This window comes from Kryptolebias marmoratus, linkage group LG15 (assembly GCF_001649575.2).
Source record: "Kryptolebias marmoratus isolate JLee-2015 linkage group LG15, ASM164957v2, whole genome shotgun sequence".
Lineage (NCBI taxonomy): Eukaryota > Metazoa > Chordata > Actinopteri > Cyprinodontiformes > Rivulidae > Kryptolebias > Kryptolebias marmoratus.
Window position 1 is genome coordinate 681,820 of NC_051444.1, and position 12,548 is coordinate 694,367.

The following is a 12,548-nucleotide window of genomic DNA, read 5'->3' on the forward strand; positions in this document are numbered from 1 at the left end:
CAGGCTGGAGACAGGTTGGAGACAGGTTAGAGACAGGCTGGAGACAGGTTGGAGACAGGTTGGAGACAGGCTGGAGACAGGTTGGAGACAGGTTAGAGACAGGTTGGAGACAGGTTAGAGACAGGTTGGAGACAGGTTGGGGACGGGTTGGGGAGGGGTTAGAGACAGGCTGGAGACAGATTGGAGACGGGTTGGGGACGGGTTAGAGACAGGCTGGAGACAGATTGGAGACAGGTTGGAGACAGGTCAGAGACAGGTTGGGGATGGGTTGAGGACAGGTTGGAGACAGGTCAGAGATGAGTTGGGGACGGGTTGAGGACAGGTTGGGGACAGGTCAGAGACAGGCTGGAGACGGGTTGGGGACAGGTTAGAGACGGGTTGAGGACAGGTTGGAGAAGGGTCCTCTTATTGTCACGGAACAGACCCAGGATCAGCTAGAGATGGTTTAGTTTGCCTTTGATTTATATTCTGTTTGCATCGTGCGCTGTGATCTGCAGTGAGAGTAGGGAGCAGGTGGAAGAGAGCCTGGAGAGGTGGATAAACTTCCCCCTCAAATATTCCCTCCTCCTGCTTTCTGCTCTTTTATTCTGAAAAAGCTGCAGACCAATGAGTCGAGCTGGCAGCTCCAGAATCAGTTTCAGCACATTCAGGGTCATCATCATCAACCTTTTCGCCACAGCTCCAGTTCTGGCCCGATCTGAACCTCCTCTCCTCTCTGTGCAGACAACAACGAATGCTCCACAGACCCAAACCTGTGCGGTTCTAACGGGGTCTGCCAGAACACCCCGGGGAGCTTCAGCTGTGACTGCCAGCGAGGATTCTCATTGGACCCCAACGGACAATCCTGTGAAGGTCTGGAACCAGCTGAACCCTGCCTCAGGACCCGGTTATAGTCTTATATTATATGACATGTTCTGGTTCCTGACAGATATGGACGAGTGTGATGGAAGCCACAGGTGTCAGCACGGCTGCCAGAACCTGGTGGGTGGATACAGGTGCAGCTGCCCTCAGGGATACCTGCAGCACTACCAGTGGAACCAGTGTGTCGGTGAGCACCGCTGCTTTTATCAGGAAATGTGGAGCTGGTGGTTCCCCACCTGGAGGGGGCTGAAGATCTCAGGGGGAGTGAAAGGCTGTCAACAAAAACCATTTAAAATTATAATCAAAAGTCTGGCTAATCATGAAGTTACATCAGATGGTTCTGTTACACTCAGGGTTTCCTTTATAAGTGATTCAAGTTTACGACCGGGCACAAGAATGAAATCTGAGCCCCATAATGCCGTCATGTCTGTGTGCGCTGAGGTCAAACCTCAGGTACGAGGAGCTCACGAGTCCAGGAGAACCTGAAGTTCTGAATCATAAAAGGAAAGCTGTTGGGCCAGGTGGATCGGCATGGTTTCAGGTCTCATGTAGTGCTGTGTGCTCGAGTCTTCTATAAGAAGAAAACCCTCCTGACGTCTCGTCCCTGAGCTCAGGTCTGAAGGATCAGAGTGGATGTTAGTTTTATTTTGAAGGGCAGAAAATGGTCAGGACTTTGTTTCCATGCTTGGCTTCCTGTTGGTGCATAAAGAGGGTTTCTGAGGAAGAACTGGTCTAAGGTGCTGTATGAGTTTCAGCAGAAAACATGTCCAATCTGGTGTCTTTCCTGAAACTAAAAACATTTGTCTTTCTGCTGACATTTATTATTTGTCCTAATTGTGAGGCCTTTTGAAAGAACTGCATTTAGGTGCCAAGAAATGGTTTTCAGTGCAGAGAGGGGGATAAAAGCAAAGCCAAATAAAAAGTCATCTGTCATTATTTGCATGTTTGTAAAGGTTCCCTGTGCGTTTTATGTCTTTCTGTGATAACATTCAGGGCAGACTTTCCCAGTATTGTTTGTCTGTAACTGGAATGAGCTCCTCGTTTGTTGACTTCCTGCCTGCTTCCTGTGACCCAGATGAGAACGAGTGTCTGAACAGTCAGATCTGCGGGGGGGCCTCGTGCCACAACACCCTGGGGAGCTTCCGCTGCCTCTGTCCCACCGGCTTCAACTACGAGCAGACCTCCGGGAGCTGCTCCGACGTCAACGAGTGCTCCACCAGCCAGAACCCCTGCAAGTTCGGCTGCTCCAACACCGACGGGGGCTACCTGTGCGGATGCCCCCCCGGATACTACCGCGCAGGACAGGGGTAGGCCGAGTTCTGCTGCGAGGGACGAGGGACGAGGGACGAGCTGCGTGTCCTGGACTCATGTCTCTGTGTGTTTCAGACACTGTGTCTCCGGCCTGGGCTTCAGCGGCGGAGGACAGGAGCAGGGAGGGGAGGACGACGACAACTCGCTCTCACCTGAAGCCTGCTATGAATGTAAGATCAACGGCTACCCCAAGAAGGGCCGCAGGCGCCGCAGCACCAACTCCACCTCCTCCACCCAGGACCCTCCTCCTGAAGCCCTGCAGGTAGGCTGTCCACTGAGGGGACACCGAGACCTCCAGAACCTCCAGAACCTCCAGAGGACTGGGTCTGTGGAGGTTCTGGGGAGCTTCAGCCTTTTAGCAACATGAATGAAACTTTCAGAAAGCTGCGGCGGCCATCTTGAATTGGGTGGATTCCAAAGGTTAATCAGTTGTTGATGGACGTCGAATAATTTACTCAAATTATTTTATTTATTCCTACAAAAGGAACAACTTCTGAGTTTTAACATTTGATATGTTGACTGTGTTCTACTGTGAATAAAATTTTTATTTATTCTTATTATTTTACTTCATATTTTATAAAACGTCTCAACTCTTTGGGAGTCAGGCTTGTACATGATCACCTGCTGCCATCAAAGGCAGGATTGTAAATATCTTTCATTTTAACCGGAGGAGAAATGATGTTACTGAGATGTGAAGCAGTAATTAGAGACAGGAGTGTGTGAGGTGTCCAGTCCCGGTCCAGCCTGCTGAGGAGAGGAGAAACATCTAAGACCTGCAGGACAGACGTCCTTCAGGACCAACCCCGGTCCTGGAGGACGTCTGTCCTGCAGGTTTCAGGTGTTTCTCTGCTCTGACTCCCCTGATCTGAATGACTGAGTGATAAACAGGTTTCTGCAGGACCTGAAGACCTGCTGAGGAGCAGAGGAACATCTGAAACCTGCAGGCTGGAGGGCCTCCAAGTCCAGGACTGGACACCTCTGCCGTAGACTGAACAGGGCACATTATTGTTGGCTCCGATTCATCTGACTGTGCAGATCAGGCTCCCTGCTCGGCTGAGCCGGTATGATCCCACGTTGTCAGATCAGCGATAAACACTTTGTTTGGGTGTTTTGTCTGCAGCTGACTAAGGAGGTGAGCCTGGCCAGCATGGACACTGAAAACACCCTCCAGCTGCACCTGAACATCAGCAGCCTCAGTAACCGCGACCACATCCTGGAGTTCACCCCGGCCCTGTCCACGCTCAGCGACCACGTGCGCTACAACATCGAGTACGGGAACGAGGAAGGCCTCTTCAAAATCAACCAGAAGGAGGGCGTCAGCTTCCTGCATCTGAGTAAGAAGAAGGCGCTGCTGCCGGGGGCGTACGACCTTCAGATCAGCAGCGTGCCCCTCTACAGGAAGAAGGAGCTGGCTGAGCTGGAGGACCAACACGATAAAGACTACCTCACAGGACAGCTGGGAGACGTTCTGAAGATGAGGGTGCAGCTCATCCTTCATTAACCCTCACATGACTTGTTGGCAGCAGCTGCTGATCCAGAGTCAGGATCCGAGTCCCCCTGAAGGCCAAACGTCTGACTCTGGGTCAGCAGCTCCGACAGACAGGAGAGCTCGCCACCAAAGACACGAGACCAAAGATGATTCTACATATCATAGATACAGTTTCTGTGGAAACCAGCGGCTGAGTGAGGAAATGATTCCAGCTGTGTTTTAAGCACTTCGGAGGGCGAACAGCTGTTTAATTTGGGCCTAAACGTTGTATAATGATATGTGGAATCAGATGCCACTCTGAAGGGCACGTGGGCTGCACAAAGCTCCGAAAGATGAATTTGTTTTGACTGAAGAAGGTTGAGTCACAATAGTCTGAAATCAATTCTTTCCTTTCCTCAAGTAAATAAATGACTGAACACATCTGGACTACTTCTTTCCCCCAGATGTTTAATTCAATGAAGATGATGAGATGAAGAACGTTTAGGAGAGGAAAGGAACCAACTGTGGACTATTGAGATCTGTTTCTGAGCTTGAATGAATCCTATTTAAACTTTCCTTTCTTCCATCTTTCCTACTGACAGAATGATTCACATCTACTGGTGCTAACATCACTTCTGAACGCACTGCACTTCAGTCCCAAACTCCGTGTTCAGAGACAGCAAAGCCGTGGGAACGAGTGCCCTGCAAAAGTATTCACCCCTCCTGGGATCTGTCCGTTTTGTTCCCTTACAACCTGGAGTTTAACTGAGGTTTTAATTGGATTCTAAGTAATAATTCTTCAAAGTTAAGGAAGTGAAACGAGGAGAAAACTTGCTTTAAATCATTTCAAAAATCTAAAACTGATAAGTGTTTGAAGCCTGAAGCTGAAGTTTAATCAGATCTAAGAGTCAGTTTAGAAACACCTGTTCTGATTGGACCAACAGGAAGGGCTGAGACATCATGAAGACCAAGGATCTCTCCACACAGGTCAGAGAGAAGAACAGATCAGGGCTGGTTTCTAAAACAAGATCCCACAGAGATCAAGAAATCCATTATTAGGAAACAGAAAGATGATGAGGTCATCCACCCAAACTCACAGAGCGGAGACATTAATCAGAGGGACAGAGACGGAGCTGGGAGACAGAGGACTGTCCACAGGACCACTAGAAGCTGCTCAGAGCATCAAACATGTGGAAGAAGGTGCTGTGGTCAGAGGAGACCGAACATCAAGGACGACACCAAGTCTGGGTCTCATCTGGCTGAGAACACCAGTCCTACAGTGGAGCACGGTGGTGGCAGCAGCATGCTGTGGGACTGGGAAACTGGTCAGAGTTAAAGATGGAGGAAAACACAGAGAAACTGAGACAGAGGTCCACCTTCCAGCAGGACAACAAGCCTAAACCCTCTGATGAAGAACCCTCCACTGGTTTAAGGAGAACCAGGTAAAGGTTCTGGAGCGGTCCAGGACAGTCCAGAACCTCAGTCCAGCTGAGAAGCTCTGGTTTGATTTAAAGACTGTTGGACACGAGCAGCACCGTCCAACCTGAAGGAGCTGCAGATGTTTGGACATGAAGAATAGACAAAAAGTCCAAACTTGATGGACCAGGATCCTGGAGACAGACCTGAAGAGACCTGATGGACCAGGCTCATGGAGACCTAAAGAGACCTGATGGACCAGGATCCTGGAACTGATGCAGGGCGCCAAAGACAACTCCTTAGTTTGACATTTTTAAGATTTATAACAAGTTTATTCCCCAATAAAAACCTGATTAAACTCCATGTTTTAGGGAACAAAATGGATGAATACTTTTTGAACCCACGGCACTTCGGGGGTGTCGGGGGAAACGCTGTACTTCATTTCTCCCCTTTAATCAGCTAATACCATCAAATATAATTGGATTATAAACCTACACAAAACTAATGGGCTTTTTTTTGTTTATGCATTTATTTGTAAAATTTGTGACGTTGTTTTTGTCATCTGCACGTGGGTGCTGTAGCACCCCGAGCCCCCCTTGTTCCCGCGGCCCTGTCCTTACAGCGAGCATCGCAGCCTCTCTGCTCTTTCTACATGTAAATGTGTTTATACTGTAATAATCAACGCCACTTTTAATCTATACAGTATTTGTAAACTAGAGGAAGCCCCTGGATTAGAGGGGGTGGGGTGGGGGGTGTAATGGTGCTTATAATGACCAACTACTTCCTGTGTAAACTGTGTATACACCTACAGCCCACACACACCTGGGCCTTCATGATTCTGCACTGAGGTCTTAGCGACCGCACGTCTTCACAGGTCAGAGCAGTCCGTGTTCACATCCGTGAGGCTTTAGATGGAAAGTCACAATAAAACATATTTTTGGTGTACACCGACTCTGCTTGCTTCGTCCTTCCTCCTCTGCTGTCGTTCCAAGGAAGGGAAACAGGATCTGAGTGTTTCGGCTCAGCAGAATGGAATTACACGTAAAAAAAATCCAAACTTCCTTCAGTGAGCTGCAGGTTTTAACTGCTGTCCTCTGCTGCCACCATGTGGACATTTACATGTACTGTCTAAGAAATAAGACTCTTTTACAGAACAACTTTATTTTACAAAACATACATTTTCACTTTATACCCTAGAAGCTTTCAGTTGCGTCCAGTTGATCCAAAGCCTCCAGCGCCGCGTTTGGTTTCATCGAGTGTCTAAAAGAAGAAAAAGATGAAGTTATTTTTGATCTGATGCCAGACGGTGAAGAAAACCAGTTCCTCGTCTGCAGGTCTGCTTATTTACAAAGACACGAATAGGTTCTCATTTTTAATGGTAGAAAAACAGAAGATCAACTGAAGAAAATCCAAAAAAGTGGGATTTAGAGTTTCTGTAAAGAGGAGTGGGCCAAAGTGGTTCACTCTGACAGGAACACCAATCTGTTACTTTTATCTGGATTTTCTGTAAATCCTAATCCACAGACTTTTACCTTTTCCTCCACCAGGTCTGGGTAACAAATCTTCTCACAAACCAGCTGAGCGACTCTGTCACCTTTTTTCACTGTGAAGAGAAACGAAACGATTCTCACAGATCAGTGATAAACAGCTCATCTCTTACAGACCCACATTAACACAGAAACTACATCTGGTCACATTCAAGTCCTTAAAGGTTTAAAAATACATTTTCAAAGAAGTGGAACAAAAATGCAACAAGATTATTTTATTTTACCAGGTAAAATGTTTGAGAAGCAGGACCTGGACCAGTAAGTATTTTATTAAGTAGAAATTATTTAAAATGTAATTTGGAGCCGATTAGCAGGCCTCAGGTGGACGTGGATTAAGGTTTCAGTGCTGAGAACAGGAAGTAAACCCTGGGGTTACAGAATAAAACCAACGTTCTCCAGGAACTCGATAAAGAACCTGAACATCACGTACAGCTGGTCCTCTCGTTAGAAAAGCTTAAATACTTTACAGATAACCCAGCTCACCTTCAAATGTCTCCTTGCTGAAGTTAAAGAGCACAACGCCCACGTTCCCCCTGTAGTCTTCATCTACGACACCGGCTAGGAGCAAACAAAGACGGGTTCAGACCTCTGACATGCTGCAGAACCGGACGGAGCGGTTTACTCAGACTCACCACCGACATCGATGAAGTGCTTCGCTGCCAGGCCCGATCTTGGTGCTGGAACAGAAAAAAGGTGCTTTCAGTCTGACGGTACTGACTAATCTGTGCACGCAGGACGGTCAAAAGTCAGGTAAACTCACCCACTCTGCCGTAGTATCCATGTGGAACAGCAATCTGGATGTCAGTCTTCACAATGGCCTTATCCATGGCTCCAATGGAGTAATCATAGGCGCTGTTTAATTAAAGCTCAGATTTCAGCATGTGAAACTAATACCAGAGTAGTTTATTTTCTAAATAATGGGTAAGAGAATAAAAGCCCAACCTGTAGAGGTCATATCCTGCTGCCTTTGCAGAGCCTCGTGTCGGTGGGGTGGCATGCTCAGAAAGTTTAGCAAACCTGAGCACAGGAGCTTCTGTCGTCTCAGTTTTCGCCCTCTTTGATGGAGAAAGTGCAGAAACATCTGTAACATCTAGGGTAGGCATGTCGGCAAAGTGTCCACAGTTTAAACTCCTGCAGCAAACTAAAGATTAACTCACAGTACACACCTAAATACTCCTAATTCCGAACAAAGAAACAGCCCTGCTCCTTTGCGCTCTGAGATCTGAAATGTCCCGCGCAGGAAATGATACGCCATGAACCGGAAGATGAATTATACAACACTAAAAAAAACTATGATAGCTCCAAAATATTACAACGAAACTACATTTTAATGGTTTGAAGAAAAAAAAAAGATAAAACAGGATTTAGTCACAAACGAGACTTTGTAACTATGGCAACCATTCCGCGAGTGTTGTTTGAAAGAATCTCGCGATACGTCGTGTTGTTTCCTGATGTAAACATTTAAAATATTCCGGTAGAAGCTAAAAACTTCACTTTACATGAACAACGCAACAGAATAAAACAGATGTTCACTCCGTAAACAGGCTATAAACCAAATGTAACACAATATTAAAACCGAAAACGATCATAACTTACGAAATGCTACATCAGTTAGCAAAGCTAACGTCAGAGCGTATTCGGCATTTCTAGCTTTTGCTTACCTTTGTTTGCTTTTATAATCTGAGTATGAATCTGTCTTCTTGTCAAGAAACGTGGAGCAGCGCCAAACGACGAGAAGCATGACTGAAAGTCCTTTATTCTGAGCAGCGTTCTTGTCATATTTGTGGAGTATTATCGTCCCAGACTGTCAGTTTGTCACGCATGCGCAGAATGTCACTCGAGCATGCGCAGTTGTTCCCCCTCCATAACAAGTCCTTAACTGTGTTTATTCCTCTCATCATGGACAACAAGTCCTGTGGATTTGGAAACATTTGCTCTTTATTTGCCAAAGTTACCTGAGAACTGTCACATTTTAAATTCTTTTTTAATAATTAAATTAATACAAATCTTACTTTCTTGTTAACAGATGAAACCTTTCATTTCTGTACTTCTGACAGTATAATAAAATATGTTCTACAGTTTATTCTTGACCACAGTTTAAACGTTTACCTGGGTTATGTTTCCCTACTATAAATAAAGTCCCGTTTAATCTCATGTGTCTGATCTGACAGCTTCCTCAAGTTTCTCCCAGCGTGCCTCATTTCTCCTGTTTTCTGTTGAATTTTTTAAAATCAACCTTTTCTTTCTTCTTCTCATTGTTTCTGCCATCTTCCCCCCATTTTCTGCTTTATGATGCTTTTTCTGCCTGAATCTGATCTCTACGTCAGCCTCCTTTATCTGCTGTTTGAGGTCTGTAATCCCAGTTAATCCCATCATAATAACTATCATGTTTGTTGAATTTCTGTTAAGATGTCTGGACTGCTTTCTGAACAAATATTCTTTGAATTGAGTAAAGATGAACTTAAATCTGAACAAATCTTAGTGATAGTGTTGCCAGATACACACTAGTTCTAATATTTATGACAGTTTGTATACTTAAGAAGCTCAAATATATGATAATTTGGGCTTTTTCATATTTTGAATCAGAAGTAGTAGTAGTAGTTTTTTTATTAGTTTTTTATTACAAGTTGTCACAAAATAATAATTTTTATAAATAGAATCACAGAAAAATCACAAAAAATACAAATAATTCTCACAGTATTTTGTTTTCCCCAGTTTTCTTTAAGCAAAAAAAGTGTAAAGTTAGAGTAACATTAGGTTTATATGGAACAAGTAAACAAATAATAAAGTTTTTAACACTCAGTGAATATCAAGAATGTGCAGAAAAAAGAAAATCAAACCGTTCCCCCCCAAAAAAACTAAAAATCTAATGAAAGCTAAAATCCTGCTGAGAATCATTTATAGAAGAGTTTGTTTCAAAGATATCCACTCTGGTGTTCCTGTCCCCATGGATGAGTGAGTGAATGAGTGAGTGAGCCTCATGTTTCTGTCTGCATTCATGCCTTCATCCAGCAGCACACTGCATGAATCCTGCATCCCCTGCATGAGCCATCTGCAGCACGAGAACCATCAGAAACTTTGTACATGTTTGATTGTCTGCTGCTCTGGGTTTTTCTCGTTTATTTATCTATTTTTGTTGCTAAAGTATGAATGTTTCCCTTGGACTCGGTGTCCTACACGTTCCTGCAGTCTTTGTGAACGCGGTTCATGTTCCCGGTCACGTTCCCTTTGTTTCCCCTCCAGCTGCATTCTGCGTTCTGCTCATGAGTAGAACGTCAGCACGCTCTTGTGGTTTCCTCGGATGAGCAGAGTTGGAGGCAGGTCCTTCGTCAGGACGTCCAGCCAGGCCATGTAGAGGAAATCCGAGATGGATCCTTTCCGAGCGATGGGCATGCTCCTGCAGGGGGTCAACAGGAGAGAGAATCAGTAATCTGGATTACATGTTCACCCGCGTCCATCAGCTGCTGACACTCACACGATGATCAGGTTGGCTGACTTGGAGTTTTCCTGAAGGAGCTCGTTCAGTCGAACCTGGAGGTGAGTCTGCAAAACAACAACATGTTATTTATTATCACCCGCTGGGAGTGTTAGCATAATATCTGATGAGCCACTGGACAGATTGTATTAAATCTATTTGTAGAAAAGGAGAGATGAGGACAAAAGCTGTCAGATTATTCTGCTGCTGCAGACTCAGATTAGAGTTCAGTTCTGACATTTATCCTTTATTTATTCAGCTTTTCATCCATAAGTGTCTGTGTTTGTTTGTCTGTTAGTAAAATATGAACCAGAGGAGCTGTTAATGAAACTCTCAGGAAGGGTTTGGTTTCTGGATTGTTTCTCTGTTTTCAGTTAGAAATCAGTGTTTCTGATTCAGACAGAAATTTTCCTCCTCCGCAGCCAATGTTTTCCCTCAGCTTCCCTGTTTACCTGCTCGCTCACACCTGGGTCTCATCTGTAATCAGCACACCTGACCTCAGCTCCTTGTTGTCCCTCAGCTTTTGTCAGATGCTCCTGTATAACACACCTAATAAATCCATCCTTTCACCTGGGGTTTGGTTCTTTATCAGATTTAAATCTGCTGCCTACACTCGTAGTTCTAGTGATGTGCAAATGAAGCAATGAACCGTTTCATCAATCAAAGCTTTGTTTCACTGCCATCTAGTGGAGGGATTGGAGACAGCAAAGAAATGAATAATTCTGTGGTGAGTAACTGGGCTTTGTGTGAATTATGTAATGTTAGTAAAGACGGATCTGTTGATTTTGTGAAATAGTTAGTAAGTCATGTTGGTGGATACAGAGGGTGTGTTGAGAAGCAGAACTGACTGCTTTAATCCACTCGGGTCACGTGTCTTTGCACCAAAACGAGTTTCAGAGCAGTGGTTTAAGGAAAACTGGTCCTCAACCAAACTCCAGCCTGATTCAAGATGGCCACCACAACCACTCAACCTCAGCAAACACAGAAATGGCTCCAACTCAGTCAGTTTTACTGACCTCAAGCTAAACTTAGGAGTGGAAGTAGCCTACTCTGACGTGAGGTGGAGGGTGATATGCATTCCTTCCAGGAGGTCTCACCTTCTCCTCGAAGCTGCTCAGCTCCGTGTCGGTGATCTTCCAGGGGTTCTCCTTCTGCAAGGCTTCAGCCTGAAAACTGTCTTTGGAGCCTTCACGCAGACGGAAAGGCTCAATCATGTCGTCCAGCATCTTCAGGCTGCAGAAAACACACCAGGAGACGAACTGAAGAATAAAAATCTTCTCCTCAGCTGGCTGAACGAGGAGGCCGGTGGTTACCTGTCTGATCGCGGTTTGATATGAAGGTCATCGATGACATTAATGTCGCTGCACTTAATTCTGAATTTCTGTAACAAAGACTTCATCCTGCAAACCAAATCATCACAAACTGATTAACTTTCACATCATTTGGGCTGATGTTGTCTGTTTATGGGATTTCTGTCACTTTACTCAGTCAGTAAAACGTCTGAGAGCTTCCACTCACTCCTCTCTGTCCAGCTCGCTGCGTTCAGGCTGCCCTGCGATGAAGATCCTTAACTTACAGTCCTTCCACTTCTTCCTGGTGGTCAGGATGTAGGGCAGCAGCAGGGTGAGGCCTGAGACACAACAAATATATCAGAAAACCAGTTTACTTCCCAGTAACTGGAGCTACAGTTCAGGTATGATGGTGACCAGGCAGGTTCACCTCCCATGGTTTCATGTTTCTGGGCTTCTCACAGTCTGGGACTTTTGTTGCAGGTTAATTTGTTTGATTTTATCTCTGTATTTGTTATTTCTATGAGGATTGTGCGTCCCTGAACTTAGCTTCCTGTTTTATTTTGTCGCACAGCTCAGTTTCTTCCTGTTTGAGCTTCGGTTCACAGCTGGATTTATATTTGCTGCCTGGTGGGATCATGTTTGGTTGTAAGAGACATTTAACCAAATGTTAGTGGGGGTGTATGGATATATTTGAGCCTGAGTGGATCAGAGAATGACTAAAACAGGAGAAAACAAACACCTACCTCCGTCGTCAAACAGCCACCACACATCGATGGTGCCTTTCGGCTGCTTCTTCTTAAACTGACCGCTGGCCTCCATCAGCTTCTCATTCATCCTGGCAATCTGGGGGGGTGGGGGGGCGCACACGGACACTGGCAGGCAGAGAAATGTGAGGGAGGGTGAACCGGAGGGCAGCATCAGAGGCTGGGACAGACACGACCGTTCCTCAGGTCTAATCAGGATGGAGATGGTTTACTAACGAGCGTCCCCGTCCTCTGTGGGGAGACGGAGACAGAGACGGAGCGGGACGCTGCAGGCCCTGATGCTGACTGGGTTAAGAATGGGTCCGTATTATTGGATTAGACCCACAGAACCATCCTGAGAGAGAGCAGCTGATTGGATCAGACCTGAGTCACGGACTTCATTTGTTAAAGATGGTTTTATTCTCTTTAACTCTG

General features: G+C 45.5%; 3 protein-coding genes across 5 annotated transcripts in view; 1 reads left to right on the top strand and 2 right to left on the bottom strand.

Annotated features, from left to right (window-relative positions):
* fbn1 (fibrillin 1) overlaps positions 1-6,003 on the top strand; it is a 53,763-nt gene extending 47,760 nt beyond the window's left edge. Inside the window, exons 56-60 of the mRNA XM_037979892.1 lie at positions 724-852; positions 929-1,048; positions 1,937-2,168; positions 2,248-2,434; positions 3,293-6,003. Coding sequence (XP_037835820.1) covers positions 724-852; positions 929-1,048; positions 1,937-2,168; positions 2,248-2,434; positions 3,293-3,673 — 1,049 coding nt within the window. The 3' untranslated portion in view covers positions 3,674-6,003. The remainder of the gene's footprint in view (positions 1-723; positions 853-928; positions 1,049-1,936; positions 2,169-2,247; positions 2,435-3,292) is intronic.
* Positions 6,004-6,197: 194 nt separating this feature from the next.
* On the bottom strand, positions 6,198-8,447 carry dut (deoxyuridine triphosphatase). Of its 3 annotated transcripts, none has more exons than XM_017404183.3 (7): positions 8,265-8,447; positions 7,546-7,693; positions 7,364-7,455; positions 7,236-7,280; positions 7,087-7,161; positions 6,589-6,659; positions 6,198-6,316 (listed from the first exon to the last, which is right to left on the bottom strand). In XM_017404183.3, exons 1-7 carry the CDS (start codon positions 8,380-8,382, stop codon positions 6,260-6,262), a joined length of 606 nt encoding a protein of 201 aa, XP_017259672.1. In that variant the 5' UTR covers positions 8,383-8,447; the 3' UTR covers positions 6,198-6,259. The 3 variants fall into 3 exon arrangements, with proteins under 3 accessions (XP_017259672.1, XP_017259671.1, XP_017259674.1); XM_017404182.3 differs by having other exon boundaries at positions 7,546-7,734; positions 8,265-8,396; XM_017404185.3 differs by lacking the exon at positions 8,265-8,447 and having other exon boundaries at positions 7,546-8,159.
* A 787-nt stretch (positions 8,448-9,234) lies between these two features.
* Positions 9,235-12,548, bottom strand: part of slc12a1 (solute carrier family 12 member 1) — an 11,833-nt gene continuing 8,519 nt past the window's right edge. The window contains exons 21-26 of the mRNA XM_037980054.1: positions 12,114-12,242; positions 11,597-11,708; positions 11,392-11,478; positions 11,176-11,311; positions 10,079-10,146; positions 9,235-10,000 (exon numbers count right to left, since the gene is read on the bottom strand). Coding sequence (XP_037835982.1) covers positions 9,865-10,000; positions 10,079-10,146; positions 11,176-11,311; positions 11,392-11,478; positions 11,597-11,708; positions 12,114-12,242 — 668 coding nt within the window. The 3' untranslated portion in view covers positions 9,235-9,864. The remainder of the gene's footprint in view (positions 10,001-10,078; positions 10,147-11,175; positions 11,312-11,391; positions 11,479-11,596; positions 11,709-12,113; positions 12,243-12,548) is intronic.

Coding starts and splice junctions, on each gene's coding strand:
- dut (XM_017404182.3), bottom strand. CDS start 8,344: ATGCTTCTCGTCGTTTGGCGCTGCTCCACGTTTCTTGACAAGAAGACA. Junction 7,456..7,545: donor GCAGGATATGACCTCTACAG/GTTGGGCTTTTA, acceptor TTAATTAAACAG/CGCCTATGATTACTCCATTG. Junction 7,162..7,235: donor GCACTTCATCGATGTCGGTG/GTGAGTCTGAGT, acceptor GTTTGCTCCTAG/CCGGTGTCGTAGATGAAGAC.